The 25,339-nt window shown below is 37.9% G+C and overlaps 1 protein-coding gene across 1 annotated transcript in view; it reads right to left on the reverse strand.

Annotated features, from left to right (window-relative positions):
* The window catches only part of MGAT5 (alpha-1,6-mannosylglycoprotein 6-beta-N-acetylglucosaminyltransferase), a 77,540-nt gene that overhangs the window by 45,919 nt on the left and 6,282 nt on the right, over positions 1–25,339 (reverse strand). The window contains exons 3-4 of the mRNA XM_009821602.2: positions 11,596–11,672; positions 10,084–10,173 (exon numbers count right to left, since the gene is read on the reverse strand). Of these exons, the coding sequence (XP_009819904.2) occupies positions 10,084–10,173; positions 11,596–11,672 (167 nt within the window). The remainder of the gene's footprint in view (positions 1–10,083; positions 10,174–11,595; positions 11,673–25,339) is intronic.

Raw genomic sequence — 25,339 nt, forward strand, 5'->3', positions numbered from 1 at the left:
GGATCAAAGTTCTACCCTGTAGCAATCGAGACAAAAAGAATAAAACCAAACCCACCCTATTTGAAGGGTATAAGTAACAAAATTATAGCATAAGTAACAATATCCACAAGTACTAATAGCTGTAATTCTTAGAGAAACAATCAGTGCAAATGCACTATTTCTACTATTGTCTACTAGAAAAAAAGAAAAGTACAACAGCTAGTAGTTAGGGAAGAAACAGTAAATGGATGCAAATCACTGAAAGCTCATGTGCTCTCCCCCCTGGGGACCTTGCCTGTTTTGTAGGATCTTTATTATTCGCGTGCCTTAAGAAATTAGCCCATTCACTTCGGGGAAGAAGAAATCTCACTGTTGGAGGCAAACCCATGAAAACAGAAACATAACTGTACTGTGAAAAGGGAGAAATGCAAAAATTTATAGGCCAGCTAAGATACCCCATCACTACTGATTAAGTTCACAACTCCCAGAGAATTAGAAGTCAGAGTTGCTCTTACGGTTCCTCCAGTCATAGACCTGTCAAAACACAATTTTAGCTTAATCATGCTGCAGTAAGCCTGAAGCATTAGAGATTAAAAGCTTACGATCATACCAAATGATTGCCTAGAAGACCAATCACATGAAAATAAATTAATAGACATCAAAACCTCATTAAAAGAGAAGAAATGTATCAAGCTTAGGTTCCTCAGACAAATTACGTGGAAGCATTAATTTGAACGCTATGACTTAATCCACTCAACGTATTTAATACAACATTTGAAAGCAGTGACTTGATCAACCTCATTTGAAAACATTTGATTCTTCAGTGGTCTCCAACTCTGCAAACATACTAGAAATTGTAGCAATTAACAATCCTAACTTTTACTAACATAAGTTGTGGAATCACTGGTAGAAGAGAGTTGCAAGCTCTATATTACAAATCATGCACAGTCCCAATTGCCTTTTTTTTTTTTAAAAATAATACAAATAATTTTGAATTATTCCTAGCATTAAAACTGATCTATATTAAGATATGACATTTCAAGGACTACTGTACATGCCCCTTTTCTGGCTTCACATATTTCACATCACACCATCAGGCATCCTAAAGGAATTGAAGATTTTTCAGAGCTGCCAAGGACAGTTAGCAGCATGCCTCACTGACTGAAACACGAAAACAGTTCTTTTTGTGGTTTTAGAAACATTTCCTCTACTCTAAATTAAATTACAGCAATTCTAATCACAAATAAACACTTCAGGATTAGATTCAAAGTACTATCAGTGTATGCAGTTGGTCTAGCATTAGTTTGTCCTCATTGATATTCAGTCAATTCCTCTTTTCATTGGAAAGATCCACTTAACTCACCGGAGGATTTCTGAACGCATACTTTTCAAAGTATGCCAGTTGTTTTATTATTTTCAGGACCGATAAGTGCACTGGGAAGAATTCTCTTATAGAAAAGCATTCTCTTATAGAAAAAGGAAAGAATTCTGCTCATTTTTATGAGCCAATAGCTCATAAAGAGTTGTTAGATGGGGGATAATAATTAACAAGAGCACCAAGAAAGCAAAGATGAAGCAAACAAATCTGACATACCACGGGAAAGGGAAAGAAGGAAACACCTTATTAATTTAACATATTGACTGAAGGGAAAGTGGAGATAGAGAGACAAAGTACCGCCTGACAAACCAGCCAAACTAGGATTACTTTGATAGTGAATTTCAGGTATTCTTGGGCAAAAAAGATCAGGGGTATACATGCCCCTAAGATGGAAACATTATGATAGCAAAACCAGCCAAAATGCTAATATAAATTCTGTTGTTCAGAACATGAGTTAATTTTGCAGATAATTAAAGAATCAACTGGAATTAACTCATGGTTCCAAGAGAAACCGGGAGGAAAATCAGAATACAACCACAGTGATGGCAACAGGCAGAACACCCAAACACTCAACACTGAAGCTCATACACCAGAAGTCAGTTCTAGATCATGGTAGGTATTATCAAGTAGATACAGGGTGCAGAAAGCAGAAGTGAAAAGCTACAGCAGGGAAGTCTACACAATTCACAACATCTGTATTTAGAGGTGCCTAGTACTCAAGAAACATCACACTTCCAACAAAAACAAGTTTTTCAGAGGGAACAGAGATATTTCTCTCCATCTCCAGTTCTTGCTTCCCTGTTCAGTGAAAACTACAGATGATCAACAGTGTATATACGCTTTGGTAAAAGGAAGAGGGTTTTCAACCTGTGCAACTACACACGGTATCCAAGACTTCAGAGACAGCCTTTGCAGAACTATTGGAAAAGGAAAATATAGCACTGACAGGCTTTTACTACAGAATTAAAAAGACTGCTGATTCGATGATACTTATACAAGATACTTAGCAGGCTGCTAAGTTTTATTGCTGCTTTCCTCAAAAAGCAGAGCAATTGCATTTTAGTATGAATTTCAAGTAAAAAGCTTCCAGGTAACTGTGGTTTTGCTTTGCACTATGTAAAATTAAGGTCTACAGCGGTACAAAGCCTGACTAAAGACTGCTTAAAAATCCTATAAAGAAATAGTTCTCAGTACTTTGTGTCAGAATCAAAGGCAAGAGTTTGCACTAACCCAGATGAATAGCAGAATGAACTTTGTGTTCCTCTCTATTTTGCCCCATGTAATGATCCACAGAGCAGAATACATACTACTTCTGTTGCATTGTTTCTGAAAGATGTGTAAAAATAATCTAGATAACCATACTGTTGGCCTTTTTCAAGACAACCACTTTCTGCTCTTTCATTACTTGGCCTTTCTCTCTTGCCCAGTGTGCCAGTATTCAATTCAAACGGAGCACTTAAGCATCTCCTGTCCAGAACATGCAATTTCTAACCTTTGAGCCTAGGAACTATATCTAATTACAGCTCTTGGCAGGACCTACAGTTTCATGAGAACTTCAGATGATCTAGAAAGTGGGTGGGCTTTTTTTTTAATTTATTTGTCTTTTAAAGAACCAAGTATTGCCACTTTCGCCAATCGCTTCAGGGTTTCTCATACAGAACACCACAAGGATGCTTATAACTAAGTATGAAACCTACGTGGTTATGTCATTTTTCTGGTTGCCTTGTATGACCCAAAAACGGCCCACAACAGTAACTCTAGTTGTACTCATCATCTCTGAACAAGTCCTGCAGCTGTTTTTCTCAGATTCAGACTATTAACAACTGCCACAGGAACTTCTTTGAAAACAAAGGTGGGTGCTATAGTTATTGAAAAATGCAGGAGGATGCTCATGAAATTATCTTTTTCCCAGCAAATACAAGTGAAAACTTAATCCATTTTTCTCAGACTTATTGTTATAAGATAAGTACAAGTCAGGTTTTGCTTCAGTGAGTACTAACTTCCAGCTATAGATGTGGGAAAAGGAAAGGTAAGGAATGTCTAAAACTGCTCAGATCTGCTCAAGTGGAGGCCTTCAATCTCCCTTGTCTTGTGTGACAAATAAGCACCAACAGTGATGCAAGCTCTGTGAAAACACCTGATGCCTGGAACTTACTTTTCTCCCCTTGCTCCCAATTTGCCTACAGAAAGCCTATCAGTTTTCATTTAAACATCTAGGGATGAGACAGCGATAGGGCACGGAATGTAAGGGGAAGAATTAGGGACTTTGTTTTGCATCCCATTTTCTGGAAGCTCCTAATACAGAACAGGGTGAAGGTGGGAAGAAAAAAAAAAAAAAATCTACGTTGGTGGACTAGTATGGTACCACCTAACTCATAACAAAAGTCTGCAGAAAATGCAACAGCATTAAAGTGTACCTTGTCCTGGGCCAGGAATATTTGTGGTTAAATAACATGTACAATGGAAAAAAAGTGCGTGTGTGTGCATATACAAATATGTGTATATAGATGCGCATGCTTATGATTATAAACCAAAAGATAATATAGCATGTGCTAAGGCAGTTACAAACGAGGTATTGTTCCATTCATATGCACCTTTTCTCTGTCATTGGCAATGGTGACAGAAAGGATTATGGTATCACTGAAGTGTGTCTAGATGAAATCTCCATCAGAAACATAGAAATACTTGAGCTTTGTATTTGTTTAGGTACAGAATACCCACATGCAACAAGCCCTAAGTTTGAGCAAGGGGAAGGAGGGCAGCAGTGTTCATTTGCATCCTGCTCTTCAACTTGCTAATGCATTTTATTTGATCATTAAAGACAAAACACAGAATTTGTCTCCAAAGAAGGAACAAGGACTCCTCTCCCCTCCTTTCCATGACAATCTTCCTCTCACTGCGTTAGCATCAGTTCTTTCTCTAGCTTACTCTCTCCATAGCAACCAACTGTTACACTGTCATGCACATGATTTAATAGGAAGGATGCGGTACCAGACTACAGATTAGCAGTTAAAGAAGATTGTTGGGAAGCAGCAACTGCAGAGTTGAAGACTGACCATTTTTTGGATGAGTGATATAAATGCTAATATATTATTCAGAACAAACTATATTTATCTTTGTCCTGTCACATTTTTGACTAAGACCAGCTGTGCCTCTTGAACTAGTGTTGAATTCAATGCCAGTCAAATGCATTAGGTAGTCTTTGATCATGCTCAAGAAACTAGGCCCACCTGAGAAGTCAAATGGTCCCACCTGGTTTTGAATTGCAGCAGACACAGCACTGTCTGAAGCATATGTAACTAGCTCCATAATGTCAGGTTGCATGGTACTTTAGAAGTCCAAAATTTGTGTGCTACATAATTCCAGATACTAGTGAGAAGTTGATGTTCTGAACTGCTTTGGGGTGTGAATGCCCAGATTTTGCTTAAACTGAACTCAAGAGTTTCTCTAATCCCTTATCATACACAATCCACTCTCACAGTGACCTTATCTTTACGTAGCTTACGGGTAACTGACTGAACACCAAAAAAACCCCACCCCAAACAAGAGAAATTAGAAGAGTATGTTTTACAGAAGTTTTGCAGGTACCTGGTTCCAATACCTTTTCCTCAGAAACACACTAAAACTGAAGGGAAGTCAAGATTGCAGCACTTGGCTATATTGCGGAGCAAGGACTTCAGGCACAGTTATATGAACCTGGCAAACGTCTGTAGCACTGGGGTAGTCTGAGCCTCTTCCAAACTGAAAGAAAGTATACTCTGCCAGCAGCAATCCACATCCAAAATTTATGGAAGTCCTTTATGCTTTGAAAGAGCCATAGTGGGAGTTTAATAAAGCAGAAGCTGAAGGGTACTCTCTCTAAACACCTGGGATCATCTTCATTTTGGACTCTTCCAAAGGACAGGTGCAGCCCATCTACAGGGAAACTAAAGCAACTTTATTTGCACATCAGGTGAACAGCGTTATTGCTCAGTGTAATTCTATCCACAGTGAAGTGCTGCTATTAAGTATCTTATGTCAGTCCCAGAGTGGGAAATAAAAAAAACAAACCAAACCAGTGCTGCAGTAGCTGGTGAAAGAACGTGCATCTTTAAATTCATTAGGCAGTATGAAGGCAGGCAGAGAAGAGAACTCATAATGTTTACTTAGAAAATCCATTTGAGAATTTGATACGAAAGAACTGCTCCCATTGGGAAGGTGACTTTCTCAACTCCTCTAAAAGCTGTAATACGAATCTTTTGTTTAGCATTTCCTCAGTGATAGGTAGTCATTTTGAAGATGCTACAAAATCTGCAGTGTGCAAGATGACTGCCTGCCTGTTCAGTGAAATGGAGGAGTGTACAGGTAACGTTGGATTTGGTTGTTTCCAAAGGCAATCCCAAACATTGGGTGTTAGGTACCTGCAGTCCCAGTGACGCTGCAACATGGAATTTTACACACGATCATCAAATCAACAAATGGTCTCTTATCTAACTTCAGTAATGTGCACTAGATTTGATTCCTCTCTTATCTACGCCTTTTCCAAGAAGACAGAAAAATACTAATCCCAGTTTCAAATGGCTAAGGTAGAAAAGACAACTGACCCCCAATCGCTCAAATCCAGGCTGCTACGCTACTGGATGATTTGGGGACAAAGTACTGACGATCATTGGCATTTCAATTTCTTAGGGACACATGTAAAATGACTAAAGAAGCTCAAGCTTTTGCTGCTTTACATTTCAGAAAACAACACTGTCTTACTCAATTTTCTGAGTAATCGTTTAGAACTCAAAGAAGTTGGTTTGATTTTAAATTACAATGAAGAAATGCAAATGATTAACTCACATCAATGTCAGAAATTAGCTTACACATGCAGCGGAAGTTGTGGAAAGGGGGACTTCCACACAGACACTAGCCAACCGCAGTAACCAGGAAAACCACAAGGATTTGGGGAACCTGCATAATTACGATTCCCAGGTGTTTTCACTAAAATGTGCCTCAGACTACAGCTTGTATTCTGGAAACAAACCCACATTCAAAATCACCTTCAGTTTGTATTTTTCTGCTCCATCTCTCAAAGTAAAAGTAACAGCGTAAAGAAAAATACTACTGCAACCAAATCATGCATTCTGTTTCCATCAAGTCTGAAGAACTGAAAACAAGAATTCTCTCCAGTGGTATACTAGCAAACAGGCCACAGTCTCAAAGACTGGTCTTTGAAACAGTTTTAGTCTTTAAAGTGTTGGATCCACTTCCAAGATGGGTACCAAACATTACGCTTGCACCTGAAAGGTGAGCTGGAGATCCAAACCTGAGATTTTGATGAGATCTGCCCAGCTCCAGCAGGTAAGTGTTAATGTAATGACCCCTGGGCAGTGGTAACTTGCATCACAGCTACCGACTGACCAGCAGGCACAGCAGCAGTCCCACTCCTCTGCAGAAGGCAGTTCTTTCAGAGAAAGCACATATCTAGATGAAGAAAAGGAGCGATAAGACCCCTCCACTTTTTTTTTTTTTGTTAAGCTGGGAAACTGTGTGCAAAATTCATTTTCTAGAAGATATTTTTAAATGCTTCATTCTTCAGCTGCAAACTGACATTTTGCAGTGAAATATATTTTTGTACTGTCTAGAAATTCATTTTTTCACATTTCTCCCCAGAGGCAATACCATCCGTGAAAATTATAACTGTGCCAGTGACATTACAGTGTTAAATAACTAGCTTTTTCATAACTAAATGGTAAGTTTAAAAAGGAAATAACTCTTCTCAATGAAGAAGTTTGTATCATGGTTAAAAGGAAACAAGTCCCAACTATCCAGAAACCTTAGAGATGGCTTAACTTGCTTTTCAATTTTTGCTACTTCTAATCCCTGCCTTGCTCTGTTATTCAGGAGACTGTAAGTCTGGTTTTGCTATTCAGGCCATTTGTGTCTCCTCCAGTCTTTCAAAGGCTCCAGCACAATTAGTGTTACGAGGACCGCACAGTTGCATATCATCCACCAGGAGTGATCCGGCGCCTGCAGCTAAACAGCAAGATGGAAGGACAAAGCCCTTGAAGCTTTACCTGCAAGTCTGTACAGGACACAACTTTAAATAAAAAACACAAGCCTGAATGTGTTGGATTGCTTCTTGCTTTCCTTCTGCTGTCATGCTTGCATCCCATTCTGCTCAAGGAGCCAATACGCAAGAAGGAAAGTGGAGAAGAGCTGTTCAGCTAGCTGTTCTTATGTTCCCGCAGGAACGTCATCCAAAGCAAACCAATGGAGGCAGAACTGCTAACACTTGCACTCGTGCAGGCTGTTCAGAAGAGACGACTTGGGACAGCCTGGATTTTGACTGTGTTGTTTCTAATTTGCAGACGCACATGGTGACAGTGCAATGAGGGCACATGACAGATACCCAAAGACTGGGGTTTATTGCAAGCTTTGTTTCTAAACCTTTGCATAAACTGTGGGAAAGTTACTTTGTCTCTCTGTGGTTCTGACCCCATGTTACACACCGAAATGTAATATTATGGGCTCCTTTGTTTACAAGTTTAAAATTGTATTACAAAGAGTGCTAGATGAGTGTAACATAATACCCTAACTGAACTGCTTCAGAAGAAAAAAGTAGATCCCAAAAGAGTATGAAAGAGCACAGGTGCTTGTCACACTAGATTGTAGAGGCCATTTTAATAGCAAAAGTAGACATATGCACAATTTGATGCATATTCTGTCTTTTCAAACTGAGGTTGTGCATAATTTGATGCATATATTGCCTTTTCAAACAGAGCATGTGTACACAACCATCTTACTCCTATACTGTAATCTTAAAGTAAAACAGAAAAATCTTGACAGTAATATCCTTCCAGTACCCTAATGCATTTTAATACTTTAAATCAGCAGTTTTGACTTGAGAGCTCTGTGGACACATTTATCATTCAGCTGTGCAACCATACTATAAACTGTCAACTCTTCATCACTGTCCACTTTGACAAATTACTCTTGCAACAGCATTTCCAAGTTATCCTTAGCAGCCAACACACCTCATAAATCTACATCATTGTAGTGTTATTAGAATTTCATTTCATGCATGCATTCGCAAACATTTAAGCTTTCAACCTCTGTTGCTGGGCATTAATCATGGAATTAATCATAGGATTAAGAATGCCAAATTTAAACTCAAGGTTACTAACATGCTCACCCAATATTAGTTTTACATTCTGTCATGGGAAAATGCTTTAAAAAAACAAAAAGCACAAGACCTTTGTTTGAAGTTACCAAATATACACATAGACTAATTGTACTGTTGTTCCATCATGAAATGAGAAGCAGCCCAAATTCAATATTGCTGCTTAAAGAAAAAATTAAATTCCCTAGAACCTTGAAAAAACAACCATTTGGCCTCTGTAAATCTGCTTGCATTTTACTGTGAGGATGAGCTGAAAGGCCAATTATGAAAAAAGTAACAGCCTCAACTGAGTTTTCAAACCTGATGATCAGAAAAGATTGCCACAGAAAATACTGTGTTTTTACAGAAATACAAAATAATAAATGTCATTTAAGAATATTAAATTCTCACATTCAATTGACATGTATCTTCATTTTTAAGATAGATCAGCATTAAAAAACACAAAGCACCTGCTGGCTGACAGGATACTACTGCGCAAATGTAATTCCGCTGATGCTAAAACATAACCTTTTAGTAGAAACTTAGATCAACTTCAGATGATTATGAAACCACATCTCTATCTGCTATGATAAATAACAGGATAAATAATATAGTCATCCTGTATTCTTTTCCTTCCCCAGCTTTATAGCCAATAAATAAATCAACACTTAGTACTAGCAATGGCATGAGTCAAATTTATGATTCAATCCAGCCTCTTTTATTTCTTCAGATACGTGTTTTGGATATGTATTTAACTATTACTGTTAACTATTACTGCTGTTTCAAGCAACGCCCCCAAAAGTTCAATGATCGTCAGCTGAGTAAATTAACAGAAAATGTTTTCATTACAACCAAGTTACTTACATAATACTTACTGTTTTAATCTCAGACATATAATTTAAATACCCAGCCCCTCCCCTCAAATCCTGCAGAGACTACACAATTAATACAAGTTTGCAATTCTGCAACCACATTGGCTCTCGCAACTCTTTACAAGCAGTAAGTCACTAGGTATCAATACTACTTCCAAGATCAGTTGCTGTACGTTATCAAAATTTTACTAATAAGAAAGAAGAGGTCAAGTGGCAATATATCTGCAACTACATTCAAAAACATGGCTTTCAGGGTTTTTTTTGTTTTCTGTTAACAGACTCTGCAATTCATGACTGTATCCAAGAAGGAAGTGGCCATGTTTCTTAGGAGGATGTAACATCTAGCTCCACTTTCCAAATTTTACATCCCAAAAGCCTCCCTATTACTACCTCAGGAGCTACATAGAAAGCAACAGAAAAAGTGTTCAGAGGCAAGGATCCATGACTGAATTCATACTTCGGTTAAACAGGATACCTAGTGTAGATGCCCTGGACAGTCGCTGTTTACATCATTTCAGTTATAAACATTAGAATTCTCTGGGCTAGAAACACCTGGAGGACTTATGAATAATAGCAACACACTTCATAATAATTCTATAAAGAAGAAAAAGCTAGTAAAACAGAATTTTTCTGAAGTTATGATTTCTTTTGAGAAAGGTTTGCCAACAGTTACCAAAAATACTGAGGCACTATGATGCTCCCCTTCTGCAGATTAAAAGATTACTGACCTCACTGAGGTAAATAAAAAAGGAGCATGTGGACCCATCTACACCGTAACTTGCGTAACAGGGATCCGATCGCCACATATCTTTCATCCACTGTAACAGAACAAAAACACAGTCTGTTAGGTTTAAGTACTACGTAATAACTCCATACTGTTTCACACTGAACTCAGGAATAACAGAGGAAAGCTGCAAGCAACTATATCCAACCAGATAAAATCACAAATAACAAAAAAGTAATTTCATGGATATTTTGCAGCATAATGCATCTCTGCATTCAGCTACATTGGGGAAGTAACTACACACCAGATGTGAGCACAGTTTATACAAACTGGTAGCCAGGCAAGGAGAGACCAATATCAAAAGGAAAAATACAATCGGGATCCAGACGTATGGGTGTGGCTGGAGTTGACTGCATTGCCCCCCCTTGTTACACTTGCTCTGGAATTTAACAGATCATTTCAGCTACCAAGATTGAAATCTGCCTGATTATGCCAAGAATCTGCCATTTCCTCAGAAACAATTGATTTAAATTCATACTTTAATATTCAAATAATGTATTACATAGCCACTATGCAGCCAGTTTGTCAAAACAAATCAAAACACAGACCAGAGATTTAACACAGTTGTGGGGTTTGTTTTAAATACTATTGTCTAAAGAATCTTATTTAGAGTAAAAGGCAACATAATTTCACATGTACTTTGGTAGTTACTTGTTTTCTCTTTCAGAAATAAATTATAATACTTGATAATGATATTTAAATGTCCAGCAATTTTACTTTTGTCCCCCACTGCTAAAACAGTATCCTTACATTTGAAATGTATCTTGGGGGGGGGGGGGGGGGGAACCAAAACCATCCATCTCTGCAACTTTTTGTTTGTTTGTTTTTTTCCTTTCCAACAGAAGTCTGATGGCTTTCAATATTTGGCCTTTCCAACTGCATTATTAGTAAAACACAGGATTTACACAGAATCAACTGTGAACCCCAGAGTTCTGGTTGCACACTTAGTGCAGTGCCTAGCTTGTGAGCAGAAGCAGCAGAATGCTTTTAACAGGAAAGGGGAAGGGAGGAACTGGACGGAGTTGTTGGCGAAGAGAGGAAAGAAGTGTCAACAAATGTCTTGCTGAAACAGAGACAGGACTAGAATGAGGTACAGACATAATCGCGGTCCTGGGGTAGGGGAATGCCAAATGACTCATAATGGGGAAGAAAACAGGGCTTTTCAAAAAGGAGAAGAAAGTTTCTGAATAACAAGACAGCATTCAAATAATAAAGCATTTTATTAAATATAGCATTTTATGCCTGTCTTAATAGGATGCCACTTTATTTCTCTGCAGCAGTAGCATTAAAGGCTTGAGGTGAGCAGTGCTGCAGTGACCGACACTCCTAAATATCCTCTTTTCTTTTTTGACCCAGTTGTTCTTGTTTTATGCCATGGTCTGAGTAGTGACCTCTTGCAACATATGCACAGTTTTTAACAGAACACACATAATAAGATTAAAAACAGTTCAGTTACCTTTATTTTCCCTTCACAGTGAGGAAAACCATCCATAGGAGGCAATTCACACTGTTCTTGGGCTCCATTTATGAGATCTAAAGAGAAACATAGACCGTAACTGAATTTCTTTTTACAGTTCTGACAGATAGCCTAATGAATCCTTCCTTTTGTTCTCATGAATCCACAATCCAGACTGACTGAAGAGACCTACTGTGTAAAATTTGTTGTAACATTAAAACTCAGTGTGCTCTTTTTTGACTATAGAAGAAAATGGTTGCATAGATTTCAACTCTGACTTGCAGTAAAAGTGCTGGATTACAGAAACTGGTCTATGAAGACTTAAAAATTAAGCTAATCCATACTGAAAATAATAAAAAGCAAAATATCTGCCTAATCAAAGTGTGCTTAAAACTACAAAACTGCAACAATTTGTTTCCAATTGTCAAACATTTGTAAGATGTATATTGCTCTTAAACATAAAAACTAGATTTTCAAGTTCTGCTATCACTTTATCAAATACCCATGATCTGCAACTTGGCATCAGATATATGACCCAATTAATAAATGTTGCAATATGATCTAAATTTACAACTGAGTAGCACTACATCACATCTCATAGAAAAATTTCCTATGGTCTTTTTTGCTTATTTTAATATTTTATCATTCCAGGTTTTTGCAACACATTAAAGAGTGTAATACAGAGCAACACTTCTAGCCCATGAGCCAAGGAAAAAGAAGCAGTTTTAAAGGACATTACCACATCAACTCCAGGATGTGACTTTCTTCTAAAAACTTAGAAGAACCCTCTAACACAGGCCTTTAAGGCAAGAAAAATGATTAACGTGGTGGAGAGATTCTTGCCAAAGGCAGTGGAGGATAAGGTTTCAATTTAGGTAGTTCATCCCAGAGTTATCTAAATTATACCTGCATCATTTCTAGCTTTTCCCACGGGCAAGAATCAAGATCATTAAAGCCAGCCATCCATCAACCTAGGAAGACTTTATGCTATAGCAGTTATACTGCACAACTTCACCCAGAATATGCTAATTAGAGATCTCGGAGAAAAAAAGGCTGCAGCATTAGAATACAGCAGGGACAAGATCAGTGGATATAAGTTAGAACATTGTATTATATACAAAAAATACCTCCTGATTTATCTGAATATATTCCAATTTTTTTGCGAATAGTTTCTTTTAAAGATAAAACTTGAAATGTGAGTGAAGCATTGCAAAATGGAGCGGATGGGAAAAAAGAATCACGCCAGGAAGACGACACTTATTTGACAGTCTCTGCAGCAGCAGTAATTTGACAAACTGAGCTGTACTGCCAATGACAGTAACACTGAGATAAAGTAGTTTTTAAGATGACTTTTTAATTTTAAATCAATAAGCACTTTGAAAATGTTCTCCCTTATCTTCTTATCCTTATAAGATTCTTGCAGACTAGACCACTAACATCTACAGCTCTGATTTCTGCTCCAAGTAAGAACATACAGAGCATGCATGCAGATATTAACAATTTAAAAGTATGTTCTAAATTCAGTCAGTACAGCTAGATAACAATGGGGCTTTTTAGTCTGGTTCAGGAATCAGACTTTCCACTTGAATCACACTGAAATCAGTGCTTGCGATCAAACAGTAACAAACCTACCTTAAATCGAAAAGAGGCATGGTTAAAATTATGGCAATTTTCAGTAATCAATATAATGCCATTTGAAGAGTATTATAAGCTAAACTGTGGCCTTTTTTTTTCTTTTTCTTTTTTTTAAAACAAACTCATTAGCCTGGATACAAAATAAGTACAGAGCTTTCCATAAGGCATGTCAAATTCAGATCTTCCTAAAACATAAAAGACATCTTAAATCTATGATAGAATATCAGAGATGCAGTTCAACTTTCAGCATCATGCTGAACTTAGGGTTGAAAATTCTGAATGACTGGGCAATTCTATTCAATCAAACAAGTCTTCCTATAAATTTCAGTTGCATTTGGACAAGTTACACTTGTCATGCTCAAAGGTTTTTTTGCTTCCCCCCATAGCTACTATATATAGAATCAACCAACTGTAATTAGCAATTTTCAGAAAGGTAGGAGACAATTACTAAAGCCTTAAAGAGAAGGTATTATTAATGGTATTCAGTATGCATTTCCACACACTTTTTCCTCTGCAACAGTGCTTTCTTAAGGGGTATCCTTTCTCAGCCACTACCCACCCCTCACCATACCAGCACTACCATTCACTTGACTCTTGATTGGATCACTGATATGGTATCAGTTAAAAACAGTTCTTGCCCAAAAGTATTACCTGAAACCAGAAACAATTTTTTGATTGGCCCTACAGAAGCAGCAAAGCAGAGCTGGAAATGACAGTCCCCCAGGGGCTGCAGCTGCAGGAGGTGCCACTGGCACAGCCTAGCAAAGCCACTCAAGAAAGCGTAACATACAGCCTTTGCACTGCTTGCTCTGGGCTAAATGATCCTTCTCTGCAAGACGGTCATTCCTCCTTAGACCTGATGTTACTCCTTCAGTTCCCTGTCTGTCAAAAGTAGGCAAGTACTCAAAAGCTGCTCTTCTGCCCTTTCTGTTGATTGGAAGGTATAGCTTGCCAACAGGAAGGATCCATGAACTTGTCCATTAACATAAAAAAAAATTAATTAAACAATGTCTTCTATTTCAAAGCTGTGCTATCCTATGACTGCTTTCCACTTCAGAGGGTTATCAAGCAAACCCTCTTTTTCTGAAGTCCCTTTAAGTACAGGGTAATACATAAGCACAAGCTATAATTCTTTACTTTACAGCATAAATACCTAGTGTGCCAAGTCTATCACTTATACCATATTGCATTTTAATGCATATCTTGTGACCTGCCAAAAAAAGGAAGGATGGAGAAAAAACACAAAATACAATGGCCTCATGTTTGGTAGAGACACAACTGTAGTCTGAATATCTGTTTGCTTTTGTCATGTGTAAACACATTTTCTGCATGCGAGTGTGTTTTTGTAGGTGGGCAGTGATCTTTGCTACTGTTCATTGTTCACAAGGTTTTACAGGATCCCTGCATTTGCAGGATCTACTTGAAAGAATAAAAATTGCCTTCTTCCAACAGTCACAGCCATACACTTCAACAGTTCAGATCAGCTGTGGCAGTATACATAGAGATACTTTCCAAGCAGAAAGCCAACTCTCCCAGCTCTCTCTGTTCCTGCCCATTCCAGGAAGTAAAAAGCAAGAGCCAGACATTTATGTCAGCACAAGCTACAGATTTTCTCAGGCTTCTGGTCTCCCCTGTGGCCAGCTGCACTAGGGCTTTTCCAGAGCAGTCCTACTCTTGCTCTTCCACTGGCATGATTTACATACAAGCAGCATACTGATCTCCCCAGGATAATATATATGTATAGGGAACGCAGAACGCTAACACCCACCTTTATCACCTCTAACCATGTTGGAATGCTTGTAAAATATTAATGTCTCTAGTAGCATTTCCAAGAGTACCTGACATCTTTCCCCCTCCTGGCCAGCAGCAGTAAACGCTCCTAGGATTCACCTTCCTCAAAAATGTTAACACCTTTTTTCCACCATTACAGATTCTGAAGATGCTTCACATGCCCACCATCTTCCCACTCCATCTTCCCACTCAGCCTTACCGTGGATCTATCCCAAACAGCTGTAGCAACTTCCACTTGCTTCATTCACAGCTACTAATCAGGTAATACCATAGTGAAGGGAATTCTGTAACTCTTAAATATAAACTGTCCCATGAAACAATTTACATAAAGTATTATCTAAAGCAGAACAAAATATAGCAATATGTGCATCCAAGAGGAAATGAACATGAAAAAACAGGAGAAGCAACAGAGAAAAGCAACTCTCTTCCATCTGAGCACTCCCTAGACAAGCAATCTTTCCTTCATGCCTGCAAACAGGAAGCTAGCTGATGTAATCAGACTGGAAACACATCTACATCAAGAAAAGTTGCCCAAAGCAACACACTGCCTGCAGAAATGGGCAAGTCCTGAACATACTGGTTTCCATGCATAAGCCTGAGAATTAAAAACGCAGAAGTCTGAATTCACTTGTGAATAATTTTGATGGTTTCAGTCAACTACTACTTGCACTGAAGCAGTACCCTTTCTTCTTGGCCATAGTGCAAGTTCTGAGTTGAGAAACATCCTTTCCAACTTTTTTTTCCTTAATGATCAGAACCTGTATGAAGAATTAAATTTCAGCTCCTCAGCTCCTCCATACTAACTATGCATGGAGGGTGTGCTGGAACCTGTTGGTAACAGCTAGTAGTCTGTGGGCAACAAAAAGGCTCCTTTCCCCATCCTTACTAAACTAGCTGTTCTGAGCTATAGTTAGAAACATAGGAAACATCCTTGTAAAATATCCAAAGTCAAGGAAGCTGTGGCCAGCCTCTTTAAATACATAGATACAAATTAACAGTCCAGCTTGCCCTCATCAAACCATGCTCCACAGCTGAATCAGCAAAAGAAGCAAGGGCTGGACAGTATTCCCTAGCGTGTCTTCAGCTCAGTGTGAACCCGTACTGCCAAATCCGCTCACTCCCTTTTTCCTTCACAGGCTTTGATCATCCACACTAACTAGGAGCTAGCTGGTTGTAAACAGGAATCCAGAGGCGAACAAATCGTGTGTGTCCCATGGACAGTTGGGACCAACCCCAACCAGATACCAGCAATTTACACTTTTGAATGGATCACAAAGATAGGGGAGATGAAGCAAGTGGAACCCTGGGGATGCTGATCTACAAACCATGAAAAGCAAGTCCTAAAATACAAGTCAAGAGTTTAGGGCTTCTTCATCGTTTGGAGATGACAAAAAAAACCCCAAACCCAAACTTATGAAGATTCTTGTTAAAAAGGTCAGAATAGAAGTATTATGCTGTTACCAAATTCATGTCGGATAGTTCCTTCCTGAAAGGGAAAAATACATGATTAGGCCAGACATTAAAGTTACTTTTGTTGGAAAATAGTATTTGAGACACCACAAGGGTTTTTATCCTTAATTAGGATTTATGTAATTTGAAATGCAAGTTCTGAGATCTCTTTTCGCAGCCAAAACTTAGAACTTACAGCCAAAAAAGTTAGAAATACAGCCACTGTCATGTCAGTACAAAGCAACAGTAGATAATAGACACACTTTTTTCTCTTAAGCTTTGTGTGAGCCATGACATTAATTTCTATTCTACAGACACCTAAATGTTTTTGAAGTCATGCACAGCTTATTTCTTCTTGAGTGCTGTTATGCAAAGACATAATTATTAAACATTTATCTCATATGATGTTATATTAAAGGTCAATGCATTGACAAATTGAAAATATTAACGTGTACATATTATAAACTTAAGAGCACACAGTTGTTACAGATTTATCCTGGAAAAAATGGAAAATATTGATAAAACACAAACCAACTCTAGATTTTAAAAAACTCTTTAAATACAGTGCTCTGTTTGTGAGGTCCTGGGATATGCAATATATAACTAACCAAACCTCCATCCCCATGTTTAGAAAGGAGCCATATGTTCACTTTGCAAATGTCTCTGGCTGTTTAAAGATACACAGCTCTGCATCAGAGATCGTTAGTGCACAGCAGGTGAAACTGAACTTGTGAACAATCATCAGTTATTCCATTGCAAAGTCTGGCACGTTAGCCTGAATGACTTGGCAGATTTAAGCTAAGCCACCTAACCTTGTACTGGAAAAGATACTTCCCCCTTGTTGCTCTATATGAGCAACTATACTGGCTGAAATCCCATGCCTTTGACACTGCCCTCTTTAAACACCCGTTCACAGGTACAGGTCTTCATCCTCTTTTACAATTAAACGCCATGGCCAAAGATTTAATGAAGGTCTACAATACCCAAGAGAGAATTATGTGGTTAAAAGCACAATCTGTGATAGGAATTGATTTTTTGTTTGCTTCCTAGTTACTCTTTAACAAAAATAAGTAATAATGAGTGCTACATACATATTTTGTCCCTTTCCTGTATTGCACCATCCTTCAAAGAATGTGCTTTGTAAGAAGCTAAAAAATTCTGCTTCAATTTTTCTCCATCAGACAGTGAGGAAGTCTAGAAATAATCCACTAAGACAGTAAGCTGAAAACCAGTTATAATTAGTTACTCAGTAGTGATTGTTTGTTGATAGGTATGCTATTTGTCATAAAAGTTTTAAAACAACAAATGAAAAAAAGCAAACAAAAAAGCCACAATACTGTTGAAATTGCAAACTGTGACACCAGCAGCCTATCTAGTCTGCTAAGGACCTACTCTTCATTCTTCAGAGAATGGAAATATCTTAAGAATTTAACATGACACAAACGTTTATATACTTTGGAACCTTAAGGCTAAACCCCAGATTTTTAGACTAGTCCAAAAAAGCATAGCAGAATATCTTTTGATGACATATAGCACAGATAATAGCTCAACTCAAAGTATTTCACATCAGCAGATCTTGTAAAATCAGGAACCTCCTTAGTATTAAAAGGACAGAGTAATCATATCCGATCAAGTCTATTCACCAATTTTATGTCTATTTGTTCTCTTTCTGGTTTTGATCATTAAATAAAAATACAATTCTTACTTTAATTCATAGAACCCTTCTCTTGTTTCTATTTCAGTTCTGAAATCTGGTATCTACGGTTAGACACAACACTGTAGTTAAGGCTGGTTTAGTTTGTGTAAGGTCTCCTTTCCCCTCTCCCGCTAATTAACACATTCTCAATTTATTCACATTTTTCATCTCCAGCTGGTAAGATTTCTTTAAAGAGAGAATTTGCAGTGTGAGCTGAAAGCACTATCAACATATTCAATGAAATGAGCTAAAGGTTTCAAGATTTTAAATGCAGAGCACAAAATGCTTTCTACTAACATTTTAGAAACTTCAGTAGCAAAGCATTGGTATGATTTAAAGAAAATTAACTTTTCTACTGCTAGTCCATCCTCACACCAGCTGTGCTGCTGTGTTCCATTAACGGTACTGAAATCAATGCAGTGTTAGGAGAATTCAAGTAGTAGTCAAGTGGTTAATCAAAATGCAGCCCAGGGGACCACTAACAGCCCCTTTCAGCATTACTAATACAGCTTAGCACTGCAGTGGAAAATGTTCACGTGTGGTCTTCTGCACAGTCATTACGCTGTGCTGCAACAGCAAGGCTTGAAAACACACAGTTCTCCCCAGCTCCACGCTACTGACTTTGTGGGAGGCAAATGGACAGCAAAATGGGAAAAACTACTTGGTACTATATACAGTGTGGAAAAAGAATACAATGGGTAAAGCACATAAATACAAGTCAAAGCAAAGCATTACCCTGAGAAAGCTGTAATCTTGGCTATTAGAACCAGTGCAGCCCACATCCTATTACATCCGGTACGCACTGACGTTCTGTGGGGACAACTAGTTTGTTTTTTAAGGCATGACCATACAGAACATTGTACATGCTGTGTTAACTGAAGAAATGCCTGCTGTAGCCCTCTTAAGAGAGGAGGACAGCTTTGGAAGTTCAAAATAATATGCAATATCTTAGCCTTTATTAATCTAGTTTGTCTCTGCAAGTACAGAACTATGGGGTGAAGGATGGTTGCAGACTGTTAAAACTAACGAGGCTGTTACACATATAACAAAGTTCATCAGAAAGAGAGCCACGGAAACAAATCAACTGATTGTGAAGTTACCTGAGTCTTCCTCTCCCCCTAAAAGGCTTTAGTGTGTCAGCCCCAAGTCTTTAGGAAGAAGGACATGGAAATACCACGACAAAGGTCCTTCTTACTATAGTAACATTATAAAAAAAGCCTGCTTGCAGCATTGCCAAGGCTGACTTGTCAGCCTGCCTTGCTACATACTCACTAAGGATGCCAGATATCTGACAGGCATCCAAGCCATCATGTCTTAGATGACAAGTAAATACTGAAGTCTGCATCCTAATGAGTGACTTTAAAGATGTTAACACTAAAGTTGCTAAAAGAGAGCTCAACAGCCAATACAGCAGAACAAGTTAATGCATAAGGCAGAAAAGCTATGGAAACTTTGAAATGATACACCAAAAATATTCTCCCTCACTGAGCAGTGCTACATACACCAACCTGATACTTAATTGTTCTTAGTCTTAGAAAGAGTTCTCCAAGTACCAGCTAGGTACAAGGGGGATGTGGAGGAGGATTTGATGTGAACTTTCACTTGCTCATTTTTATGGGATCAAAGACACACCATTAAAATCTTCCAAAATGACACTTTTCAAGGCAAAAGAACATTTTGTAAACAACCAGTCTGGCACAGTTTTTGGTGCAATTATACTATCTGAGGTGTTAGATGGTTACAACTATCAAAAATTTAGCTTTCCACTGAACAAACACAGTAGAGTGAGGACAATGGCCTCAGAGCACCTTGGCCCTTGCTTTAAATCAACATTTTTATTTTTAAAAATTGTTTTGCAACATGCATATTCAGAATTAATACCACTATTGTTTAGTGGTGTTTTAAAGCCTGAGGAATTGAAACAGTTCCCTTTAGTCTGCTTAAATCAAGTTTTTCCCATAGCTGCCAGAAGAACACAGCAAGAGTTCACAATTTAGGAAAAAACAAAAACAAAAAAAAATTCCACAAAAAACCCCAACCCCAAAACAAAGCCCAAACGCAACCAACAACACACAAACCCCACACCCCCTGCTTACCAAAAAATCACATGAAGAAAACAGAGGACTGATTCTTTGATCATGTTTGTGCAAGCAGATTGTCCTATCTGATGAAATATGCTTAGTCCAATACGGTCCCACAAAAATCAACGATTTCTTTCTTAGTTATCTTAGAAAAGCACAACTGTTAAAAGCCAACTTGCCTAAACCAAACTGATCTTGTGCCTGTCACATGGAACCAAGGATTCAGCTACAACAGAAGCAGCCATGTAGACATGTACCATAGTTACACATTTCCCATTTCTGTTTAATCATCTCCAAAACAGCAACTTAAGATTTACCTAGGGTGTTATTCGTGGCAGTGACTCAAAGCTTCCTGTTCTAAAGGCTGCCGAAAACTCTCATCTACTAGGCACTCAAGGTTTAGATTAATACTTTTTTGTGTGTATGGGAATATACTACTTCCCACAAATGTAGAAAGGATGGCTACCAAATATCTTAAAAGCTTTTCAGATACAACTTGGATAAATAAAGACAGAGGAGAGAGAGAAAAGGAAAGAGGACTTCATTGCTTCTGAAACCAATCAGCTGAAGCCTTATAAGCATCTTTATTAACAATTCACTTTTCCATAAACGAAATGGAGGTTCTAAAAAAGCAGTTGAAAATTGTCAGTATCAAAACAACCAGATTGTTCAATGGTTTTGAGGAAGGAAGAAGAAAAAGGAAAGTATGCTTATGATTTTACACATGGATTTAAAAAGGGGGAAAAAAAAAGAGCACCTAACTTCCCACTCAAGCTATCCAAGGTGCTCCACAGCTTTGCTTTTTAACGTAATTTATGCAGTCTCACCCTCTAGCAGAGGTCCCATCCTCAGCTCCTTTGGGATTAGGATTAAAGATGTTTTTGATACTAAGATGCACTATTATACTTTCACACAACCCAAAAGACAAGAGAAGCTGTTTTGCTCTTGGGCTTCCCTCAATGAAAGATTCTGCAAAACTAGCTTCAGAGGAGAAACCAGGTGTAGTACCACACTACAAACATTAAACCTAAATACACTAAGGATATGAATACACAGTACAGTCTACATATAAATCAACAATGCTACTTGTCTGAGAGTCTGAAGAGGAAGAGAGGGATTTCTGGTCTCTAAATGGGAACTCAAAAGTTTGAATTCACCTACTTCAGAGACAGCTGAGTTACAGCCCTTGCTAAATCCTCCACATTTCCTCCTACCAACTGTTATCACCTTTTTATTATGAACTAGCATAATCCAGATGGATTTTCTTCAGTTCCTTTTATCTGCCAAAAACTCTACACACCACCACAGAGTGATATTTTCTGTTGCAGATTTCACCACTGCTGCCTCAGTTCTGCACCACGCTTGACAGCCAGAGGTGGAACGATTTTAAAAAAAAAACAAAAAAAACAAAAAAACCCATGGCATTTTTCTCCATGTCTCGCTACACAAGGAGCATAACTGATGAAGAGACCTTTGTAAAGTGATGAATAACCGAATAACTTTATTTCCAAACAGCCTCTACACTTTAAACAGAGTCAAATTCTTAAGATGTCTGCATGTCTGCCCAAAGTACAATTATAAATCTTGGTCAAATAATATGTTTTACTTACACTAGCTAATCTCCAAATACCAGCATATCTCAGGTTTCAGTAAGGTAATGAAGAGGCTACTGAAAAAGTCATGGCCTCTGTACCAAGTAATACCTATCACATAAATTGCTTGTTCGGACCACAGTGGTCAAAGCACAGGCTAAAAATTGATCAAAACTGGTTTTAGGAAGCCACAAACATTTCTATTAGGCTGTTACAAGGCATAAATAGCCATAATGGCTACTGTTTGGCCAGAGATTATTCAACTTCTGGCTGCATTAATAAACCTAAAATAGGTATTTTTTCCAAATTGCTAAACAGTTTGATTATTTCCCATGCCATGCCAGTGACTCCTTTTTCCCTTGCTGACAGGCTCTTTCAGAGCAGGTATTGCTCATTCCTTCATGAAGTAATTTATAATGGATTATCTTAGCATAATACTCCAGGTTACAACACCTCCCGGTCCAATGCTTACCTGGACGTCCCCAGACTTTGTGGCTCACATTGCCTAACACGTTCCAGTCAGACTACACTCTGTTTTGTTGAACGCTGTTTTTTTAAAAAAAAATAATCATTGATAGCCAGTTACTTCCCTAATGTTTTTTCTTTTCCTCAAGAAACTGTCCTAATTCATCTTTCTGCTACTAATACTATCATTTATTTACCAGGAAAACCTACAGAAGTTGCTGATAAAAGTTTTAGAAGACATCCGGTAGCCCTTCAGATGACATCGTGACTACAAACAGTTGTTACAGTTGTTTTAAAAGGAGCTACATAACTCATTATTATTAGTTTTTTTCTCATCCATTCGGTTCAGAGGAAATTTTTCATCTGCTTTTACACCTGCAAGGCTGCAAAGACTGTCTATTCCTTTATTAACACTGCCATCGAGTTACAGGCAACTGCTGCCCACTGGCACAGAGCAGATCTGTTCCTCAGGGGAACATGAACTACTCAAATTTATTTGCCCAGGCAGCTGCAGTGACCACTTTCAAAGTCTAGATACCTATGTCCCCAAAAGAATATTAAAAATATCAAAAAGTACATAAAAGATTACTTTTTTTCTTCATTAGAAAGGAGGATGATATTGCAATATCACGGGACTGTGGTAACTGAAGGCAGTTTTAGCTCAAATTTAGCGCACTAGAAGAAGTAACCTTGCAGGTTTATTAAGCAAGACCTTTTCTGGACCAACAGACATTTTGCCATCGAGATGTATAAAAATTAAATACCCTCTGACCTTGGTTCATTGAGAAATGTCAGCATTTTAAACAAACTGATTTTTCAACCACTTTGCAACTGACAAATCATTTCTCAACATACGTTCTCTTCATTGTTACCTGGATTACTTACATAGTCACATTCAAACTCATATCTGAGCGAAGCTAAAAACAATGTGTATACGAACTGAATAAAACAGTCATACATTCTAATACTATAAATATCCCCTTTTTATACTATTATTCTAGTTGTCTACACAGAAAAGGTGGACAGGAGTGAAATTTTTTTTAAAAGATCTGTATCTGGTCCAATTGCCAGTGTCACAGAATCATTAAGGTTGGAAAAGATCTTTAAGATCATCAAGTCCAACCATTGACCCAACACCACCATGCCCACTAAACCATGTCCCGAAGTGCCACATTTATTTTTTTTTTAACACCTCTAGTGACGGTGACTCCACCACCTCCCTGGGCAGCCTGTTCCAACACTTGACCACTCTCTCAGTAAAGAAATTTTTCCTAATATCCAGCCTGAACCTCCTCTGGCGCAACTTGAGGCCACTTCCTCTTGTTCTATCATGTCCTTAATCTCAAAGAAAAGACTTTTTCAATCCATAAATCTGAGTTATGGTCACATACCAGTTGTGTTTACTGAAGTCAGATAAAACCATAACCTGGGCTGATTTCAATACCTTGACCCTGGAACTAAACCAGGATTCTTGCATTATCACAATCCACCTGTAGCATACAGATACTGTTCTTAGGACTGGTTTCTGAATACAGCAGTGTACCTAATAAAAGAAAATTCCACTTGCAGAGAGGCTTCAGGAGGAGAAATGTTGACTAATCACCATCATCTCTGTTCTACCTAGTTTGCATGTATACTATTTTTGCAGGTATACTATTTTTTTTTCTATGAAAGTGTTACTTAAAATACACAATGAAGAAAAGCCCATAGCACATTCAGATTGACAAGTCTAGCCTGCCATTATAGTCAGTTTTAAATTATTAGAAAAATATGTTTTGATCTTGAGTTTGTGTCCAGTCATAATCAGCAATGAGGACAAATATTTACAGTATAATCACCTTCCTGTCATTCTATTATGTCTTATTTTATCACTTGTATCTACTTCGGTAGTATATAACACACAGTAAATTTTACACAAGGTCAATGAGGACAAAACGCAGATTTTTGGGATGATTAGTGACTCCACTATTTACTATCAAGGTTTACAAGCAGTGTCAATAGATGCTAAGGTGCAGCTTAAGCCTGCATGAAGCTTCATTTATTTCAGAAACACTTTCCATAGGTAAAGGGACATGGCTACACAGGTTATAGAATCAGGTCTCAGTGTACTGTGACAGCTCAATCCAAAAATAATAAATGCATGAAGTAGCTCCACTGGAGGCAGGACTCTTCTAGGAAAGTCTGCTAATGACACTGCACTTATGCACTGATGAATGAGGCTATAAAATGCTTAATTTACTTCAGAGATTTAAGCAGCGACTCCGAGGCAAAAAAGATTTGTAAAAAAATAAACTCAAGAAGTCTTTAAAAAAACATTACTAAAAATATTAAACATAATATTGTTAGGATGCTCCATAAATACTACGGTTGTCCAGTCAGAAAGAGTGAAATTACTAACAATAGCTAACATGAATTTGTCTAAAGTCAGCATTAGAATACTACAGCTGATAAAGAGAGAAATGGTAATCCTAACATGTTTGCTTTCTGTGATCACTTCATAGTGTGACAGCTGAATTAACTATATAAAGAAAACAATGGAAGTAGCATGTGTATTTGTATACATACATGTTTCAGTTCCAGTAAAATGACAAACTGTTGGGTAACAAAATGCCTTCTCTACAACAATTTTCAGATTATCTCAATTGCTCTAGCACAAAAAAAAAAAAGGATGCTGTTGAAATACTACAGACAAAACCAACACTGTAGCTGGTATTGTAATCACAATGTTTACTCACCTACCTTATTTTCTGAACAATTCCTTCCTAACAGAGAAGATATTTATATTATGATTTTACTGGAATCATATGGCTTCCGGAATTTGCTACTGTCAGGAAACTGCTATGAAGACAGAAGTGGAAACAAGTTTTTAATTTCCATTTAGTTGCCTCTGATCAGATCAATTTCCACTGATTGCTTCAAATGGATGAATAGTAGGCACTTTAACACAAGGATTAGCTTCAAGCTCTATTCTACCCATTGGTACTATCCAGCCTGGAGGTACCTGAACAGTGACATTATCCAAATGGGCACCAGAA

The sequence above is a fragment of the Gavia stellata genome, chromosome 8 (assembly GCF_030936135.1).
Source record: "Gavia stellata isolate bGavSte3 chromosome 8, bGavSte3.hap2, whole genome shotgun sequence".
NCBI lineage: Eukaryota > Metazoa > Chordata > Aves > Gaviiformes > Gaviidae > Gavia > Gavia stellata.